Consider the following 16,774-nt stretch of genomic DNA (forward strand, 5'->3'; position numbering starts at 1 on the left):
ATAAAAAATAGCGAGAATACTTAAATAGGTTTAATTATTTATGGATCATAAAAACTCACTTTTTTTAATCAAATATCAATTACGATAACGATTTATTAGAATATATATAGTTAAATAAGAAGTTTTTTCAAAAATAAAATCATGTATCTGTAGAATTATAATGCATATAATTAGAATGTCAAAAAATCTATAAACCCAACAAATCAATTAGACAAATCAAATAACTCTCGTACTCTCATACCTCAAGTCAAATAACTCTCAAAATACTAACAAAAAATAAAAATAAATCCTTAGGCATTCTTTTATTGAGTGGTCTCTAACCTTTTTTTTTTTATTATTTGTCTCGTTTAGAATCGATTTGGATTCTTCATTTTGATCCGAGACAATTGAAAAGGGTATTCAAACAAGGCATTGACATCCTCACCAGGTTTTATATCCCTGTGGGTAATATTACGATCATGACAGGACTTCAGTGCTACCAACTGAGGAAATGAGAAGAGAAGCATAAATGAAGACAGGGTTAAAACAAGATAACAAAAGAAAATATTGTATAGTGGAGGAGGGACATAATTGGTAGATGAGAAACTTCTGGAAGAAAACAAATATAAGCCACAATTTCTACCAAGTTAAGATTTGAAACAAGTTATATTAAAGCTTGAGTTACAAATACAAAGCACTGTTCACTAAGTCGAGCCAGGAATTGAGGATCAGGAGTTTAAAATGAATAAAAGGTTTCTAGTACCATATGACTTGACAAAGTTTGTGACGACAGAAAGAGAGAAAGAAACTTACCAGTTACTCCCCATTTTATTAAATGAAAGAAAAAGAAACAGAAAGACAGCTTAAATTTAGAGGTTAAAGTGACTATTCCTTTATCCCTAACATTAGTTCATTTCAGGGGAATTTTTGAAGGATTTCGAATGAATGATAACACTTTTAACTTGGTGGGTTATCAATAACAAAATCATTATAGTTTAGAACTTAAATCTGAAATCAGCCACTTACTATATGCATCAAACAAGCTGTAAGGCTAAAAAATGACGAACATATGCTTCAACCATTTCATACACAATTCAATGAGTTAATGTGTAATTAAACATGCATACCAACTTCAAAAAAGAAGCAAATTGAACAATTAAACAGTATTAATAAGATATGAACAACAATACATTCTAGTGGCAAAATTCTTATCCATACTTGAAATTCTTCTCAAATATCTCCCAGTCTCCTAGTCCTCGAAGCATATAACCATGTTCTCTTCCAATAAGTAATATGAAAAGCATACCAATTAGCACATTGAATAATTTTCTAAAAGTTAGATAGGAAAACTAAAGAAACAAAGGAATCATTATATATCATTTTATTCCTATGACTTGCAGATACGGATATAGAACGTTTGATACGGTAAATCCTAAAACTTTATGATGGTATTCAACATTTCAACCACGACCAAATCTTTTCTTTAGTACATACCTGATAAAAGAAAAGTACAAGAGTGTCATCATGGTAAAATGATAATAAAGAACCGCCACTTTTCTTTCCTTTTTTTAACCCTTTCTTTTCTGATTGTAGAAACCCCAATCACTGTAAACATAAAAAATTGCACTTAAGTTCAAAGTTATCTATTGTTTGGATTAAAGAGAATAAAATTTGATCTCTAGGGGATTTTCGAGGAAACTCAAAGGGTCCTTAGAGCAATATGCCAAAAAGAGATTCCAATTTCCTCCACTTATGTTCTCCTAAAACTTTTAGGGAACATTCGGTACCCATTGTCCTCGCAGATGGAGAAATCTAGTGATCCTACCAGTACTGATTTTCTATCAACCTGTTAGGAACAAAATATGAAGATCAGGCTATTATCCTTAAAAAAATTCCATACCTTCTTTTAATGAAAAAAAGTCTCTAAATTGATGTAAACCCATATGTACGTATATGTGAATAAAAATAAATAAATGACAATATGTATGCGCGTATATATGAATATAAACATGTAAATATCTATTCTTTTATATTACGTGTATTTACATTAATTAAGGGTAATTTTGTCCAAAAGCCACTGCCAATGAGGTGATTTAACATTATTAAAATTTTGGAGGTGATGATGCATCTAAAGTCATTGATGGATGCAGAAGATCACAAAGGTAAAGCCAAATGGGGGAGGAATAGACCTCGAGTCTGGCACTGGATAATCCTCTGCCCCTTAACTTGAATTAGTATTATGGAAGGGTATGGATTCAAGCAAACCGAGGGAACTTGCGAAGCCCTTGATTTACACATTGATCATTAGTTCCCTCAACAGTCATCCCAAAGTTTAAGCATAAACTCCGATCATTGTAAGCATTTTTAGAGGTCCACCTAACAAAAGGTTTAAAGAAATAAAAAGTTTCTCCTACTGCAATATTGCACTATTACTATAAGGAACATTATGGAAGTCAGTATGCTCCAGTTCCTACCAAACGAATCGAACAGAAAATAACAATGGATCAAAGGATTAACAACCCATCCATCCGCTAAAAAGAAGAGAAAGAAAGAGTATTACATACCAAAGGTTGTTCAAAGGCATTAGGTAAAACCTGGGGTAGGTCATGCACATACTATTCCTGATCTTCCTTTTGAGTTTGAATTGTATCATCCATATCGTCATCAAGCTTCTCCGATTAATAAAAACGGCCATAACTGCACTGTTTTCCATGAACCTAGGTGGTAAAAGGCAAATAAAATCTTATACACAAACATTTCCTACACTATGCTGCAAGCTCTGACAATGGTGTTTCTGCATCTCAATCAATTTCAATGACTAGAAAGTCAAATTTCCTTAATGCCACAGACAAAATACATCTAAAGTCTAACAGAACAATAATGGCTAATGACAACTAAAAGGGGATTTTTTCAAGCTTCAAACAACTTGTAAGAGACTAATATTATTACGAAGCAAACGAAAATCACAGTCAGAGTCATAATAATTAGACTTTGAAGAGGAAAACAGGAGGAACCTAACCTATAGTTGGGCACGGTTTGAAATTTTGATAAAATCATAAAAATTCTTCCTTGCAAACCCTACGAGAAAATAAGAGCTGGAAGCCCCTCACTGGAGAGGGAAAGAAACACCACAAAAAATGAGAATGCGTGCTTAGATCTAAGTAGAGTTTCCCAAGTTTCTATTTAATGTTCTTTTCTTTTCTTTTCATATAATATATTTCCTTTAAAATGGAACGGCCCCAGTTCTTGCCACTATGGAGAGTGAATGCCAATATCAGAGCTCATAGCCATCAAAAATAGGACAAACACTTGCAATTTGCCAACTCCATAATTAACGGTAGTTCAGGGTCTTCACAACATTTGACTTGAAACGCCATTCAACTGGAGTGCCTATAAAGTATAAACGCCATTCAACGGGAGTTAAGCGTCTATGTCATGGTTTCCCCTCAACAAAGCTTCCTTCAGTATGTCGAAGTGAAAAGATTTTCTGGGACTGAAAACTTAAATCGGTACAAGCATTTAGACTTGGGATTAGATATGACCAGCAATAATCAACAGCTATATCCACATTTCTAAAACAAGGAATTTAAACGTAAAGATGTCCCGAGTTACAGATGACTTCATGCCTTACATGTGCTTTCTTTTTTCTTTTCTTAAACTCTACAGAATTACTAGTAAAAAAACTTCAATGTGAAACCTAAAAGCCCTAAAACAGAAAAAGAGAGGAAAATAGAGATACTTGGGAAGGGAATGTGGAGATGGAGCATGCAGCGCGATTTTGGATGTGCTTTCTTCAACGTGCAGTGGTGGAGGCGGCGGCACGTTAACGGGAACCGGATCCGGAAGATTCCAGCGAGTGGAGATTGAAACACTGCTTCTTTGTACACTTAAACACCACCTTCCATTGTAAAACCCTAAAAGCTCAATAAGGAAGCGTGAAGACGAGAAAAAATTCAAAACAGAAGCAGAGAAGAATATAGAGAAGAGAGCGGGCAAGGGAATATGGAGATCGGGCATGCAGAGAGTGGGATCTTACCTGTGTACATTAACCGGAATCGAGATCCGGAAGCTTCGAGCGAGGGCATTGTGGGGATCAAACCACTGCAGGTGCTTTGTACACCGTCAAACAGGTTGAAACACCGCCTTCCTTGTGCACCGCGAAGATGAACATAGTCCAGAAAATCCAGGAGGGAGTTGCGCCTAACGGTAACTTTGACCAAGTCAGCATATTGAAGCTCTCTTTTCTTTTCTTTTTTTCTTTTGGGCTTTTTGGCCCTTTGACATGATCACGAGCATATTGAAACGATTTTCTAAAGGTCCAACTCGGTTCCAATTTCCGGGCGCCGACTGTGAAGTTCGGTACCATTTTCCTTAGCCCATAAATTTGAAGTTAGGTCCAATATCAACAAATTAAAAAAAATTCATCATACTCTTTGAAAAATTATCAAATTCAATGTCGTGAAAATTTTAGACTCATCATGCGGGTTAGTGAGATAAAATTAACATATATTTTTTTAAGATATATTAAAAATATATTAAAAAATTAATTAAAAATTTATATTGATAATGTGTCAATTTTGTTTAAATTTTTTATTGATATTTTATGAGATAAATATTAAAAACTAAATTTTTTAATTTTTAATGTCAAATTATTGCACCTTATATAAACATACACACAAGAGAAGAGGACTTCAAAACAAAACTTCTAAAAATAATTTTGAAATTATGAAGAGAAAATTTTAATATAAAATTTTGTATACCAAAAAGAAAATGTTAACTGTGTATTTTTTACCAATTAAAATTAAAATTTTAAATGCATGCTTTTTAGCTTTTGTAGCCAAATATATATTTTACCATATAACATCTCTTTGCAAGGACAATACATTTTCAAATAAAAAAGCTTATTAACGTTTTATACAAAATATTCATCTTAAAAAATATTGGTGACTCTGACCGTTAATCTTTAAAGCCCAATATTCAACCCATGTACTTGGTACGCCTAGGAGTTAAAATTAAATTTTGTACAAATTATAAGATCGGATTATTTTTATTAATATTTTTATTATTTACCTATATTTAAATTTATCAAAAATCAAATTTTTTTCATTAAAATTAAGAATCTAATATTTTATTAACAAACCATCGACACTATCAATTATGAACAGATTATTATATAATTTAAATATGGATGAAGGCAATGGAAAGATAAAAAAAAAAAAAAAAAAAAGAGAATTTCTATTTGCACCCGAGTTTTTATCTTCATAGCTTTTTTTTATTAATCATTTTTAAGTGAAATATATATTTTTAAGATCAAAATAGGATATGTAATTTTTTTTACGAACTTAAATTTCATCATTTTTTTAATAAGTATTTTTTCTTTTTATATCAATTATCAATTGTAATTCTCTCAAATTTTTATTTAACCAAAAACTTTAGAAGAGAAAAAATATTTTAATAATTGAAATATATTATAATATTTAAATAATCGGTACCAAAGAGAAACATATTTATTTAAGAAAATATAAAATTTAAACTTATAAAAAATGCGTTTATTATATTAGTCTTAGTTTAGTTAGGGTCTCATTACTTTAACTTTTTTTTAATCAAAATAGTAAAATCATTTTTTATTAATTTTAAATTTTATTATTTTCTTTTAAATAATAACATTTTTCATTATGCAAATTAAAATATTTTTAATAAAATTCCGTTTCTATAATTTTTCTTAAAAGTTTTAAAATTTAACTTATTGGATTTTTATATTTAGTAAATGTTATAAATATAAATATTCGAAAAAATTTTAAGGGTGAAAAAGATAATTAAATAATTTTATTTAAAGATAATTTTTAAAAAAATAAAGACATCGAGGCTTGTGTAACAGGAATGTCAAAATCGAAAGAAGAAACAACTCTGCTAGCGACACATGTATTTCCTAAACGGATTATGTGAAGTACTTAAATTTTGCTTTTCGGATTTACAATTAGTCAGCATTTGCAATTGCCTCACTTAACGTTTCTCTTCATCAAATCAGAAGAAACCTAGGACGCACACGTTTTACATTTAACGAACTTTTAATTTTTTTCTACAGATGCTGACGCGTTCAGTACTATCTGTAATGAATAAGTCGCAAAGCTCTGTTCGGTAGTATTTTTTAATTTGAATTATCCCACAAATTAAAAAAATAAATTTATTAATCTCTAGATAATTATCTTATCGTGCAAATTGTTTTTTTTTTTCCAGAACAATGTAGAATGTTCGACTTATAAAAAATAAATATTAGAAGTGACCTGGCCCTTATTTCTTGGCATTAGCGAGGTTCTTCTGTATGGCTTTTTCGATATAGCAGCAGGATAACACATTTTTATCTCGAAACCAATAAAATAAATGAAATATTTGCCTTGTTTTTTTCGGGATTATAAGAATTAATTAAAATAAGATCGACTGTTTGCAACAGAAGTAGCCACTTTTCTTGCTGGTGAGAGCCCACTTGTCACAGTCGCCATAGTCGAGGAATGTGAGACGTGTCGCGTTGTGCATGCCACCGTGTCCAACATATCTTGTCTTCTCATTTTTTTAGTCTGTCAATTATTTCTCTTACTAACAAAACAGAATCGTCATTCTTCGCAACAAAATTTTGAACTTAAATTTTATCGTTGATTATTTATTAAAATTATTTTTTATATATAATTTATAATAATTTATTTTAAATTATTAAATATGATATATTTTATTTTAATTTAAAATTTTAAATAATTTATTTATTTTCAAATTTGTTTTACTAAAAAAAAAAAGAGAATCACGAATTATTACTAAATTAGAATGAGATTAAATATTGATTTCAGTAATAGTTTATTAAGCAAATTTTTGTGTAAAAAAAATTGTTAACAGCAAACGTGATCTAAGTTCTTTTAAAAGTTGAATATATACTCTTAAAATGTACAGATAATTTCATTTATAATTTTTTAGTACATATTTATAATTTTTAATCACAATTCATAATTCAAAATTATATATAATAAAAAAAGTAAATTTATTTGCAAACACATTCTGACAATTCGGATTGTGAGAAGTCGACAGACTTACTCAAAAAAAAGTTTTTTTGTCAAAACTAAAAAATCTAATAGTGATTTTCCGATTGATTTAGACCCCAATTATAAGTGGGGTTTATCATCCAATGACTTATAATTTAGATTACAATGGGATCTATTATTTTAAAAGGAAAAATATATGTATTAAAAAATGGGTCCCGTACCATGCCTCCACCATGCTCTCCTTATCCTTGAATTTCCAGAACTTTCTAAGGACCACACTTTCCCCAAATGAAGAAAGAGCTACAAATAAAGGATTCTTTTAACTTTTAAAATAAAAAATATTTTTTAACATCTTATATAGTTTCACCAAAATAAAATAATGATTCCATTTTATACATCTAGAACTTTCTAAATGATTTTTTTAATAAAGAAACTCGCAGTATACATATAAAGTTTAAACCATTTATTTCCTGGCTTCTTTAAATATGGGCGTGGGCGTGGGCGTGGGCGTGACAAAACTACCAAACTCTACTATAACGGTATAAACGACCTTCCTAAAGAGGAAACCTCCCCAGCAAAAAAAAAAAAAAAATCCGAAGTCACTTTGTTCTTTTTTTTATTTTTCTTTTCCTAATTTTCTGTTTCGCTTTCTATTTATAGTTGTATTGATACTCTTTGGATTCAGGTTCAATTTTTTTTTCTTCTTTAACGTCTTTGAGATCTTAGCTTGGAGTATATGAAGCTTCCCCTGTTTTCAAATTCCCACCGTTTCCTTTACTTTCTTCATTTAACCACTGTGCATTTGATCAAAACAAATCTTCAACAATAAACTTAGAAATTGTCAAAGCAAGAAATTGGATTCAATAACGAATCAAATCACATCGTATTCAATTCATAGAAGAAAAAAATATAGCAGGGTTTTTGAGCCATGAATCCATATTTTCCGGTAAAGGAAGAGTACCCGAGTTCAAGTTATTCACAGTCTGAAGATGACCCGCCAGTGACGATGATGCCGCCACAGCCGATGGAGGGTCTCCACGATTCAGGGCCACCGCCATTCCTAACTAAGACCTTTGACATGGTGGATGATGCTAATACTAACAACATAGTTTCTTGGAGCAGAGGAGGCAGCAGCTTTGTTGTATGGGATCCTCACTCGTTCTCCACTAATCTCCTCCCTAGATATTTCAAGCACAATAATTTCTCTAGTTTTGTTAGACAGCTCAATACTTATGTAAGTGTTCTTATATCTTAAATTATGTTTTCAATTTTGAATTTTCTGTTTTCCCAATTACCACATTTCTGAAAGATTAAAACAGGGGTACTTTGAAAGTTTGGGAATGATTTTGAGTAAAATATTCTTTTGGGTTTCTCTTAATTTCCCCACTTTTAGTAAATTTTCATTTTTTTCTGAGCATATTTATTTCATTATTTATTACTTGACGCTTGAGATTGTTCTTGGATGTTCTGGAATGTCACATGGCTTACAGATCATAAAAAGCCTATAAATCCATGCAAGTATTTTTTTATTCCGTTTTGGCAGAATGTTCTTTGAATCACTTTTCCGGGCTTTCCTCTCCATTATTTTCTGCATTTTAACTTTTGAGCAATCGGTAAGTAGTAGCTTTTAGTTCCACTTGGTTTTATATTGTTCTTTCAGCCCCAATGGTTCTTTCTGGAAGTGGGACCTTGCTCAATTATTTTTTTGGTGGCAAGACTAAGAAATAAAATATTCAGTTTGTTGTCTGCATACTCTTTTATCAAGTGCTTGATCAATTGTTAACTCAATCTGTCTCCATCACCAATGAAATTAAAACAAATTATTAGTCTGTCTCAAGTTTTTGATTGGTTATTGTGTTGATTTCATCGAGTCTGAAATTTTGGTAGTTGATAAATGATGGTAATGAATATGGAATTTTCTTTTTCCCGTAGAGTTTTAGAAAGATTGATCCAGACAAATGGGAATTTGCGAATGAAGGGTTTCTCAGGGGCCAGAAGCACATCATGAAGAGCATCAGGAGAAGAAAGACAACATCTCTGCCCCCACCATCTCAAGAAGCTCTTGGTCCTTGTGTTGAAGTTGGCAGGTTTGGACTAGATGGAGAAGTTGATCGTTTGAGGCGTGACAAGCAGGTTCTAATGATGGAATTAGTGAAGCTAAGACAGCAACAACAGAATACTCGAATCAATCTTCAGGCCATGGAAGAAAAGCTGAAAGGCACAGAAAAGAAGCAGCAGCAAATGATGTCTTTCTTGGCTAGAGCAATGCAGAATCCAGCTTTTATCCAGCAGCTAATGCAACAAAATGAGAAAAGAAAGGAGCTTGAAGAAGCCATGTCTAAGAAAAGGAGGCGGCCAATTGATCAACGACCTGATGGTGTAGATGCAGGTGAATCAAGTCGAGGTAGCGAGCAAACGAATCCTGTTAAAACTAAACCTCTAGCATTTGGTGATTATGGATACCAAGTAACTGAGTTGGAAGCACTTGCGCTGGAAATGCAAGGCTGTGGTAGGGCAAGAAGGGAGCAAGAGGAAGCACAATATGAGCCCGAACATCGAGAGAGTCATGACAAAGAACTCGATGAAGGGTTTTGGGAAGAATTATTGAATGATAGATTTGAAGGAGAGTTGGATATACTGGGAACTGAAGGAGGTGAAGATGAAGATGAGAATGTATTGGCTGAGCGGTTGGGTTATTTGGGTTCAAGTCCAAAGTAGAGAAAGTGAACATCTAGATTGAAGATTCTATAGCATAGCTACTTGTAAGCAGCAGTTCAGCAATTTCACTTTGGTGGAACGTCTTTCGCCTAGCACGTTTTGTTGTATTAGTTTATCTCTAACTTTTCTGCAAATGGGTCTTCAAAAAACAGTTAGGCCATGGCCTTCACTTCGCTTTGATGCTTTCTTGTTATTGGCAGGACAAGGGAATTACCTACCAAGAACTGTATCCGTGGAAATCTCTCATGTTACTGGTGTTTCAGACCCTTTTTTCTTCATCTACCATTCCATTTTTTCCCTTTTGTAAATCATTGCCGCTTATCTTTCTCTGTCTTTTGTAAGGTTGCAGCTGTAGATCAGAACCTGTGGTATTCACCGTCATGACTTGTTTCAAGGTTCTTGTTTTTTTAACCCCTTGAACAACGCCCATTGTACTCTGCAAAATGTATTTAATTCACTAATTGGCTGCCCTCTTGTAATTCTTTTCTTGGCCTTAAATGAGTGTAGATTGTTCTAAAGCTCTTGAAAATGGACAACATGTAGCTGCAAGTTGCAAGAAAACGTATTGGATCCAAAGATCACTTGGTAGTTCTTAATTTTTTTTTGTCGGTTCAGTTTTTCCTGTACTTAAGTTTGTCTCTTTCTTTCTTGTGAGACAGTAGTAGGATCCGTGGTCGGTGATAATGAACAACCATGAAGTGTTACATTTGTACCATGAAGATATATTATTGGCCATGGCAACTGGATTCTCATAATTCGCTATCTCTTTCACCAATTGCAGAGCTACCAACCGGGAATGTGCCGCTCTGCAAAACCAAACAAATGATTTCGTTGCTTGTTTTTGTTGACATTGCTTTCATCGTTGTCCTCCAGATGATGAATTCAAGAATTCCCTGATAAGCACCAGAGATTTTTTATATTTTGGTTGCTGTCTATTTCTTCAAAATTTAGATTTATAGAGTGAAAGGACTTGGTTTTCATCGGAAGCTATGAACACGATCATAAACTCAAAGCGACATTCATGTAGTTGTCAAATTTTCTCATTTTGTGGGGGAAATGACATGGAGAATCAGATCTTGGTTACTTCACAAGTCCATTGGAAACCCTAATTTGTTGGCTCTTGGAACATGAAAATTGGCTAAACATGAAGAGAAAAATTACTCCTTGCAATAAAAGATGGAAAAGAAAGTGGGTTGAAACATTAACAGACGACAGTGAAAGATCATGGCCATGGCTTTCAGCTTACTACAGTGAGTTATTGGTTTTTCAAGATTTAGATTTATAGTAATTGGTCCTCAGTCCTCATAATTTATTTTGAAAATAATTTTTGGGACACACAACTTTAAGAAAAAAATTTTTGTTAGGTCAACTTGATAATTATCATTACATTTGAATCATGGAATGACCAATAACATATCTATTTTGAAGAATATATTTTTTCTGGGAATAAGTTTCATATGATTTTTTTTTTTTATAATTAAAAATATTAAAAATATTGAAATTTAAATCTCGCAATTCACATTAACTTTATTTTATCATAAAATATCTTTAAAGAAATGCAAAACTTGCAATTAAATTGAGATTCCGCGAGCCCAACCCAACTTCCTTGTTTAGAATTTGGTTAAGCAAACTACAACTAAGGTCCATTGAAATGGGCTTTCTGTCTACAAATCCAAATAGGAACAAAAACAACCTTCTGAAATTATCAGGTGTCTCATTTCAAATACTAGCTGCTGGTGAAAGGATAGATATTCCCACTGAAATTGCGTCACACTTTTCTCCTTGTTCCCCCCCTTTTCAAGATTCTGCGAAGATGCATAAACCATTTCGAGCAGGATTTTGTCAAATTAGGGTGAGTAACATCTCTCTATTAACTTTCCACATTCCTGTTCCGTTAGATGCTACACTTGTCGTAAATCCATGAACTTTGGAATAAACGTCATTTTGAATAGTTGAAAGCTCACTGGTTTAGATTTTTTTTTCTTTTTCGTAGAAATTCAGTTGATTAAGTCAATGGATCACGTATCTCTTTTATGCTAATGCTTAAAATCCGAGAATGAATTTGTTCATTTTTTTTTTCAATATTGTATATGAGTCGCGATGAATTATTTTAATTGTGTTTGGCTATTAACGTGGCTTAAAATAACCTATTTAAAGATGCTTGAAAAAAATGTAAAGTTAACATAAAGAAATCATTTGTAGCTTTATTGAAATTTAATACAAGTTTAAACTAATGATCTATGGCTCGTAGTTGATGTGGGTTTGGTCAATCAGGAACAGGTTGATTTTATTGTATTTTCAATTCTTTTTAATGTAACTTTCTGTTTCACTCGCTATTATTCTTATCAGACCACCACCCTTGGAGGTCATATTTCAATTAAAAAAGTTGTAAATCAAATGTATCTGACTTAAGCATTTTGTTTATGAATGCAGGCCAACATCTGCTTGGATGATGCTGAATAAGAACCCGTCTGCTTAGGTATTTGTAGACTGTAGTGGTGGTTAATGTTCTATTGACAAGTGGGGTAATGCCTTATGAATGAAGCATGGGGTTCAGTTGCAGGACCCATTAAAAATCCTGCCAGTTAAAAGGTAAGCTGTTATTTCTTGAAACAAGTAATGTTAGGGCCACTTCACACATAAAATGATGAGAAATACTTCTGATTAGATAGCAACGTTTAACTTGCCAAACATGTAATCATTTATCAAATACATAGAAAAAGGTAAAGACTAAAAACATGGTTTTTTTCTATCAGTTCACATTTGGGATAATTAAATTGGGTCAATATTTAAATGATTCTAATCTTGTCAATCACATTGTGTTAATGAGTATCTGTTTTATGTCTTATAATTTAAACAAGTGGGTGGCTATATGGCCAACATGAGATTAACAGATGCTTGGGAAGTGCGTTTTTCTTTGTTTATAATAAGACATTGTCATATGGAGATAAAAGTGGTGTTGTAGTAAAATAAATTTTGGCCTAAGTTTATACTTGATAATGGTCTATCCTTAAGAGAAATTGGAGGGAGGTAAACATCCATAGAATAGTCATGTTTAATGGTCTAGAATAAGGAACCAAAACACAAAAATGAAGTGATGAGAAATTTGTTAGTGCATGAGTGACTAGAAATAATGTCAAGATAAGCTGTCCTTGCACTAGGAATGGTTGAACATATCAGTGTAGCTGACTAGATCTATGGAGTCATTTCATGGGATGATCATGTATAACTGGGGGAAATGTTTGACATGATATCTAGTTTTGGCTATTCTAGCTATAGTGGAAAAGGGGAGGTCAAAAATTATGAGAGTGCAGTAAAGAGAAATTGGCAAAATGAATGACCAGCTTAGTGCATATCTGCAAAATATGAGTTGTTTCTCTTGGCATAGAAGAAGAAAATATTAGAAGTTCCATTTGACACGCTTCTGACTGTTATTTAATCTCGTGTTTCATGGAATTTTAATTTTGCAAGTACATTTCACATTCAATGCATGTGGATATTTTCTTTCCCTTTCTTTTTTGTTTTGTTTTTTTATACTTAGAAAAAAAAAGAATTTTTGGAGAGAAAAAAAAAGATCAGAGAGAGAAAATAGGCTTCACAGAAAAAGTGCTCACTTGCATACATTGGCTGTTCTTTGACTGTTTTGAGCATCATATATGTGAGAGTTTGCAGTTGTATCCCTCTAATATGTAAAATAGGTTTTTTCATTTATGGAAGTGGATTTCATACTTCAATTGTTTAACTACTACCTGGTTAAACCCCTAAACTATCACAAAAGAATAATGCCTGCCATTTCTTTTAAAAAGTTGACAAAAAATTGCTGACAATTAAAGGCAGTTTGCGATCCAACCTATGCAATAATTGTTTCTATTTGATGGTCATGCAAGGTTGATGTGGCCTTACATTGATGCAAGTGGTTGACTTTTTCAGTAATGTGACAAATAATAATGTTTCTTTTGCAATTTCTTGATTTAGGTGTTGTTATTCGTTTAGCTAACTTCCCTGGGGATTCTTTGATGGTCTACATGAAAGATTAATTGTGTTAATCTTTTCTTCTTTTTGTTTGTTTTCTATATTTGTAACTTGTTTCTTAGTACTTTCATTTTCTCCTCTTTAATCTTTTTGTTCTTTTTTGGCACACCAAAGTTGCTTTTCTTTTTATATATTGATAATGGGGGAGGGGTTTCTTGGATTCGTACCAAGCTTACACATGCCTTTACAGAGCTTCATGTTGTCACTAGGTCAAGAAGTGGAAGGCAGCTCTTAAAATGAGAAGGCTGCAATATTCAAGCATAATTTGAATTAAATTGGTCACTTAAATGCGTGGCAAAATTTCCTTGGTACATAGGAGTATTCGCATCATGGTAACACCTGTCAAATGATGCTTCTCATTGCATAGACAAATTTTTGAAACCTTTTGATGGGTTTTGGAGACAATAATGAATGGGGCCTACTGCTGCTCTAAAATGCAAAACAAATAAGTGTCCAAATATTTTGAAATAGATTATCTAAATTTTCAGTTGTTGGATATATCTGGTGGAGCATCATATGATTTGATTAAGAGTGATAAGCTGTTTTGTATTCATCTGTGCTAACATAAGGTTGGTTCTTGCCTTGGCTACATTTTACCATTATAACCATATCACATGCATGGAGTCTCCAAATTTTGTCCATTCTATTCTTGTTATGCGGGCATTGGACTTCCATGGTCTTTTGGCTCTTGCGAATCTTAACCGGACTTACAATGACAGAGTCGTGCAGGAAAGAAGATTTAGCATCTCCGATTGAAGTGGGATGGATTACTCAACTTTATGAAGTTCAGAGTAATGTAAGCAGTTTAGTTGCCCTTTTCTTAATTGTACTATAAATTTTGCTTACCTTTGTTAGTGTTTTCATCACTTTCTAGAAGAGAAATCCTTTATATGTTAGGTGTGCAAAGGGGTTCTGTTCCTAGGTGCAATGCACGACATGTGATTTTTGTCTGGTGGGCTACCATCTGACAAGGCAATGTTTTTCTATGTCCATTAACCTGCAGCTAAGTTAAGAGAAACTAAAGAAGACACTGAGTCAAGGGCAAGAGGACCTTAGACAGCAGAGCAGAACTGTATGATGGCATTAATCTTGAATTCTTGGCCCTAACCTCACTAAGCAAGCATGTCACAAGCTCTAGTTGTGGTAGTTTGCAACTTCCTCTTATTCATTTAAGGAATTTTTTCGTTTTGATATGAATCCGATGGTGTCATTGCTTACTTATGCCTAAATGCATAAGTTGCACTATGGCAGGGTAAAAGTAAATGTGTGGTTTCCCATGGTTCAAGTCATTTTGTGGAACCAACCACTGCAGGAAGGTTAATTCTTCCAGTCTTACAAAGAAGTATCAGTAGAACGGTTCTAAACTCTTTTGGAAATTATGGGTTGGAGGAAAGCAAATACAAGTCAATAGCAGCCATTGAAATAATGTTGACAGAGTCCCACTCCCACACTGTAGTAAGTCTGCTACAATACTTTGGCAATGGCAGGTCAACTTGATGTATAAAGTTGACTTGAGCTTGGTCTCTTGCATTTTAATTGTTCCCTTTTAATAATGGCAAGGTCCTGCTTCTGCTCTCTCTTCTTATCCTATTCTCATCCGTGACTCTCAGTCGCCGAACAGAATATTATTCAGCACACAATGATTAAAATCTTATGTAGGTACCCCTTTTTCACGGTGTGCCAAGTTTCGCAGTAATGAGCTGACCCTAACGCAAAAAGAAAGGTGGAAAATCTCTAATTTCATGGTCAAGACAAAACAAGTCATCATCGTAGTTCAATCACAAGATCATTTTTAATTTTATTTTTCTTCTAATTTTGTTCATTTTAAAATCTTTCCGGTGGGGCTGTCCACAGGGAATATAGCGTGTTATCCAGGACCCATCCCATTGTCCTTATTGGCTCTATCCCATTCTAACCAAAGAGTTGAAGACAGAGAGAGGAGATGAAGAGGAATGCGATTTTTAAAAATGATGATTGGTTTGAAAAGTTCAAAAGTTTTTATTAGTAAAACATAATACAAATATAAAAATTTTCACACAGGTTATTCTAATCTTTTGACAATGTTACAATCATTTATGCTTGTTTGTGAGAGAATTCTTTTATGGGTGGATAGGATTGAGAATGAGTAAAGTGAGGAATTGAGGAATTTTAATTAGATATATTTAATTCAGTCCGAGTCGAACTCAGTTCTCGCCCATTATCTCCTTAATTCAAAAGCCTAGCAGTAGTATAGGTAAGTTGTTGGAATTTGAAAGACGTTCAACTAGTAATATTCGTACCAAAGGATTTTGCACTTAATTCTAACCCAAAGAGATTAAGAAATGTATAACTTACTGTTTCTATGCTAAAACACAAGAGATGAATTATAATAACGGTTTATGAATCAGTTACTATCGACATTCACTGTCATCCTTAAAAACATGTTTTAATACCTCTGAACATGTTTGATAGGTGAAAGCAGGTGCCATCAATGTCGTTGCTAGACATGGTAATCATAGAACCAAGCTAGAGATGGCCTAATCAAGTTTGACTGGTTATAGCAAGACTGCAATTCAGAATAGGAGATTTGTTTTTTTTTTTTTTTTCTTTTTCTAACATTCTTATTTGAGTATCTCGTCCAACATATAACACTACTATGCCTTACGGGTAACAATGCTTGTGTGTTTTTTTTTTACACTTATTGGATAGTCAAATAAATAGCTGAGTTTGGGTAACAGAATCTTGATAAGATAAGAGGACACAGAAGAAAATGATAACAAAATTTCCCGCAAAACAAAGAAAATGACCCAAAAATTTGGTCCACCACTGCAAATAAATACTTTTTTTGTGGCCTTGCGGGGCAAGAGAGCCAAAACTGCATGCGAGAATCTAGTAATAGAAGAACCCGTGAATAAGGGCATGGGCCCCCTTGGAGGGTTAGCTATTCTTTCCCAATTCCCTCAACAGAGAAAAGAAAATACAGTAGTAAATCAGAATCAGCAACTTGCATTGCCAATTGAAAGACTGTAATTTGATGG

General features: G+C 33.1%; 1 protein-coding gene and 1 long non-coding RNA gene across 9 annotated transcripts; both read left to right on the forward strand.

Annotated features, from left to right (window-relative positions):
* The first annotated feature begins 7,194 nt into the window (after positions 1–7,194).
* LOC111314261 (heat stress transcription factor A-7a-like) lies at positions 7,195–11,078 on the forward strand. 2 transcript variants are annotated; one of them, XM_089752764.1, is made up of 3 exons: positions 7,195–8,241; positions 8,940–9,769; positions 9,926–11,078. In XM_089752764.1, the coding sequence occupies exons 1-2, from the start codon at positions 7,936–7,938 to the stop codon at positions 9,723–9,725; spliced, it is 1,092 nt and encodes a 363-aa protein (XP_089608890.1). In that variant the 5' UTR covers positions 7,195–7,935; the 3' UTR covers positions 9,726–9,769; positions 9,926–11,078. The 2 variants fall into 2 exon arrangements, with proteins under 2 accessions (XP_089608890.1, XP_022771156.1); XM_022915421.2 differs by lacking the exon at positions 9,926–11,078 and having other exon boundaries at positions 7,196–8,241; positions 8,940–9,916.
* Positions 11,079–11,268: 190 nt separating this feature from the next.
* LOC111313429 (uncharacterized) lies at positions 11,269–15,343 on the forward strand. 7 transcript variants are annotated; one of them, XR_016332792.1, is made up of 4 exons: positions 11,269–11,577; positions 12,159–12,317; positions 13,948–14,553; positions 14,761–15,343. It is a non-coding gene; the product is annotated as an uncharacterized LOC111313429 (long non-coding RNA). The 7 variants fall into 7 exon arrangements; XR_016332795.1 differs by having other exon boundaries at positions 11,304–11,577; positions 14,487–14,553; XR_016332793.1 differs by having other exon boundaries at positions 11,306–11,577; positions 14,477–14,553; positions 14,655–15,343.
* Positions 15,344–16,774: the final 1,431 nt, after the last annotated feature.

The sequence above is a fragment of the Durio zibethinus genome, chromosome 23 (genome assembly GCF_047325235.1).
Source record: "Durio zibethinus cultivar Kanyao isolate XHJ-2024 chromosome 23, ASM4732523v1, whole genome shotgun sequence".
In the NCBI taxonomy this organism is placed as follows: domain Eukaryota; kingdom Viridiplantae; phylum Streptophyta; class Magnoliopsida; order Malvales; family Malvaceae; genus Durio; species Durio zibethinus.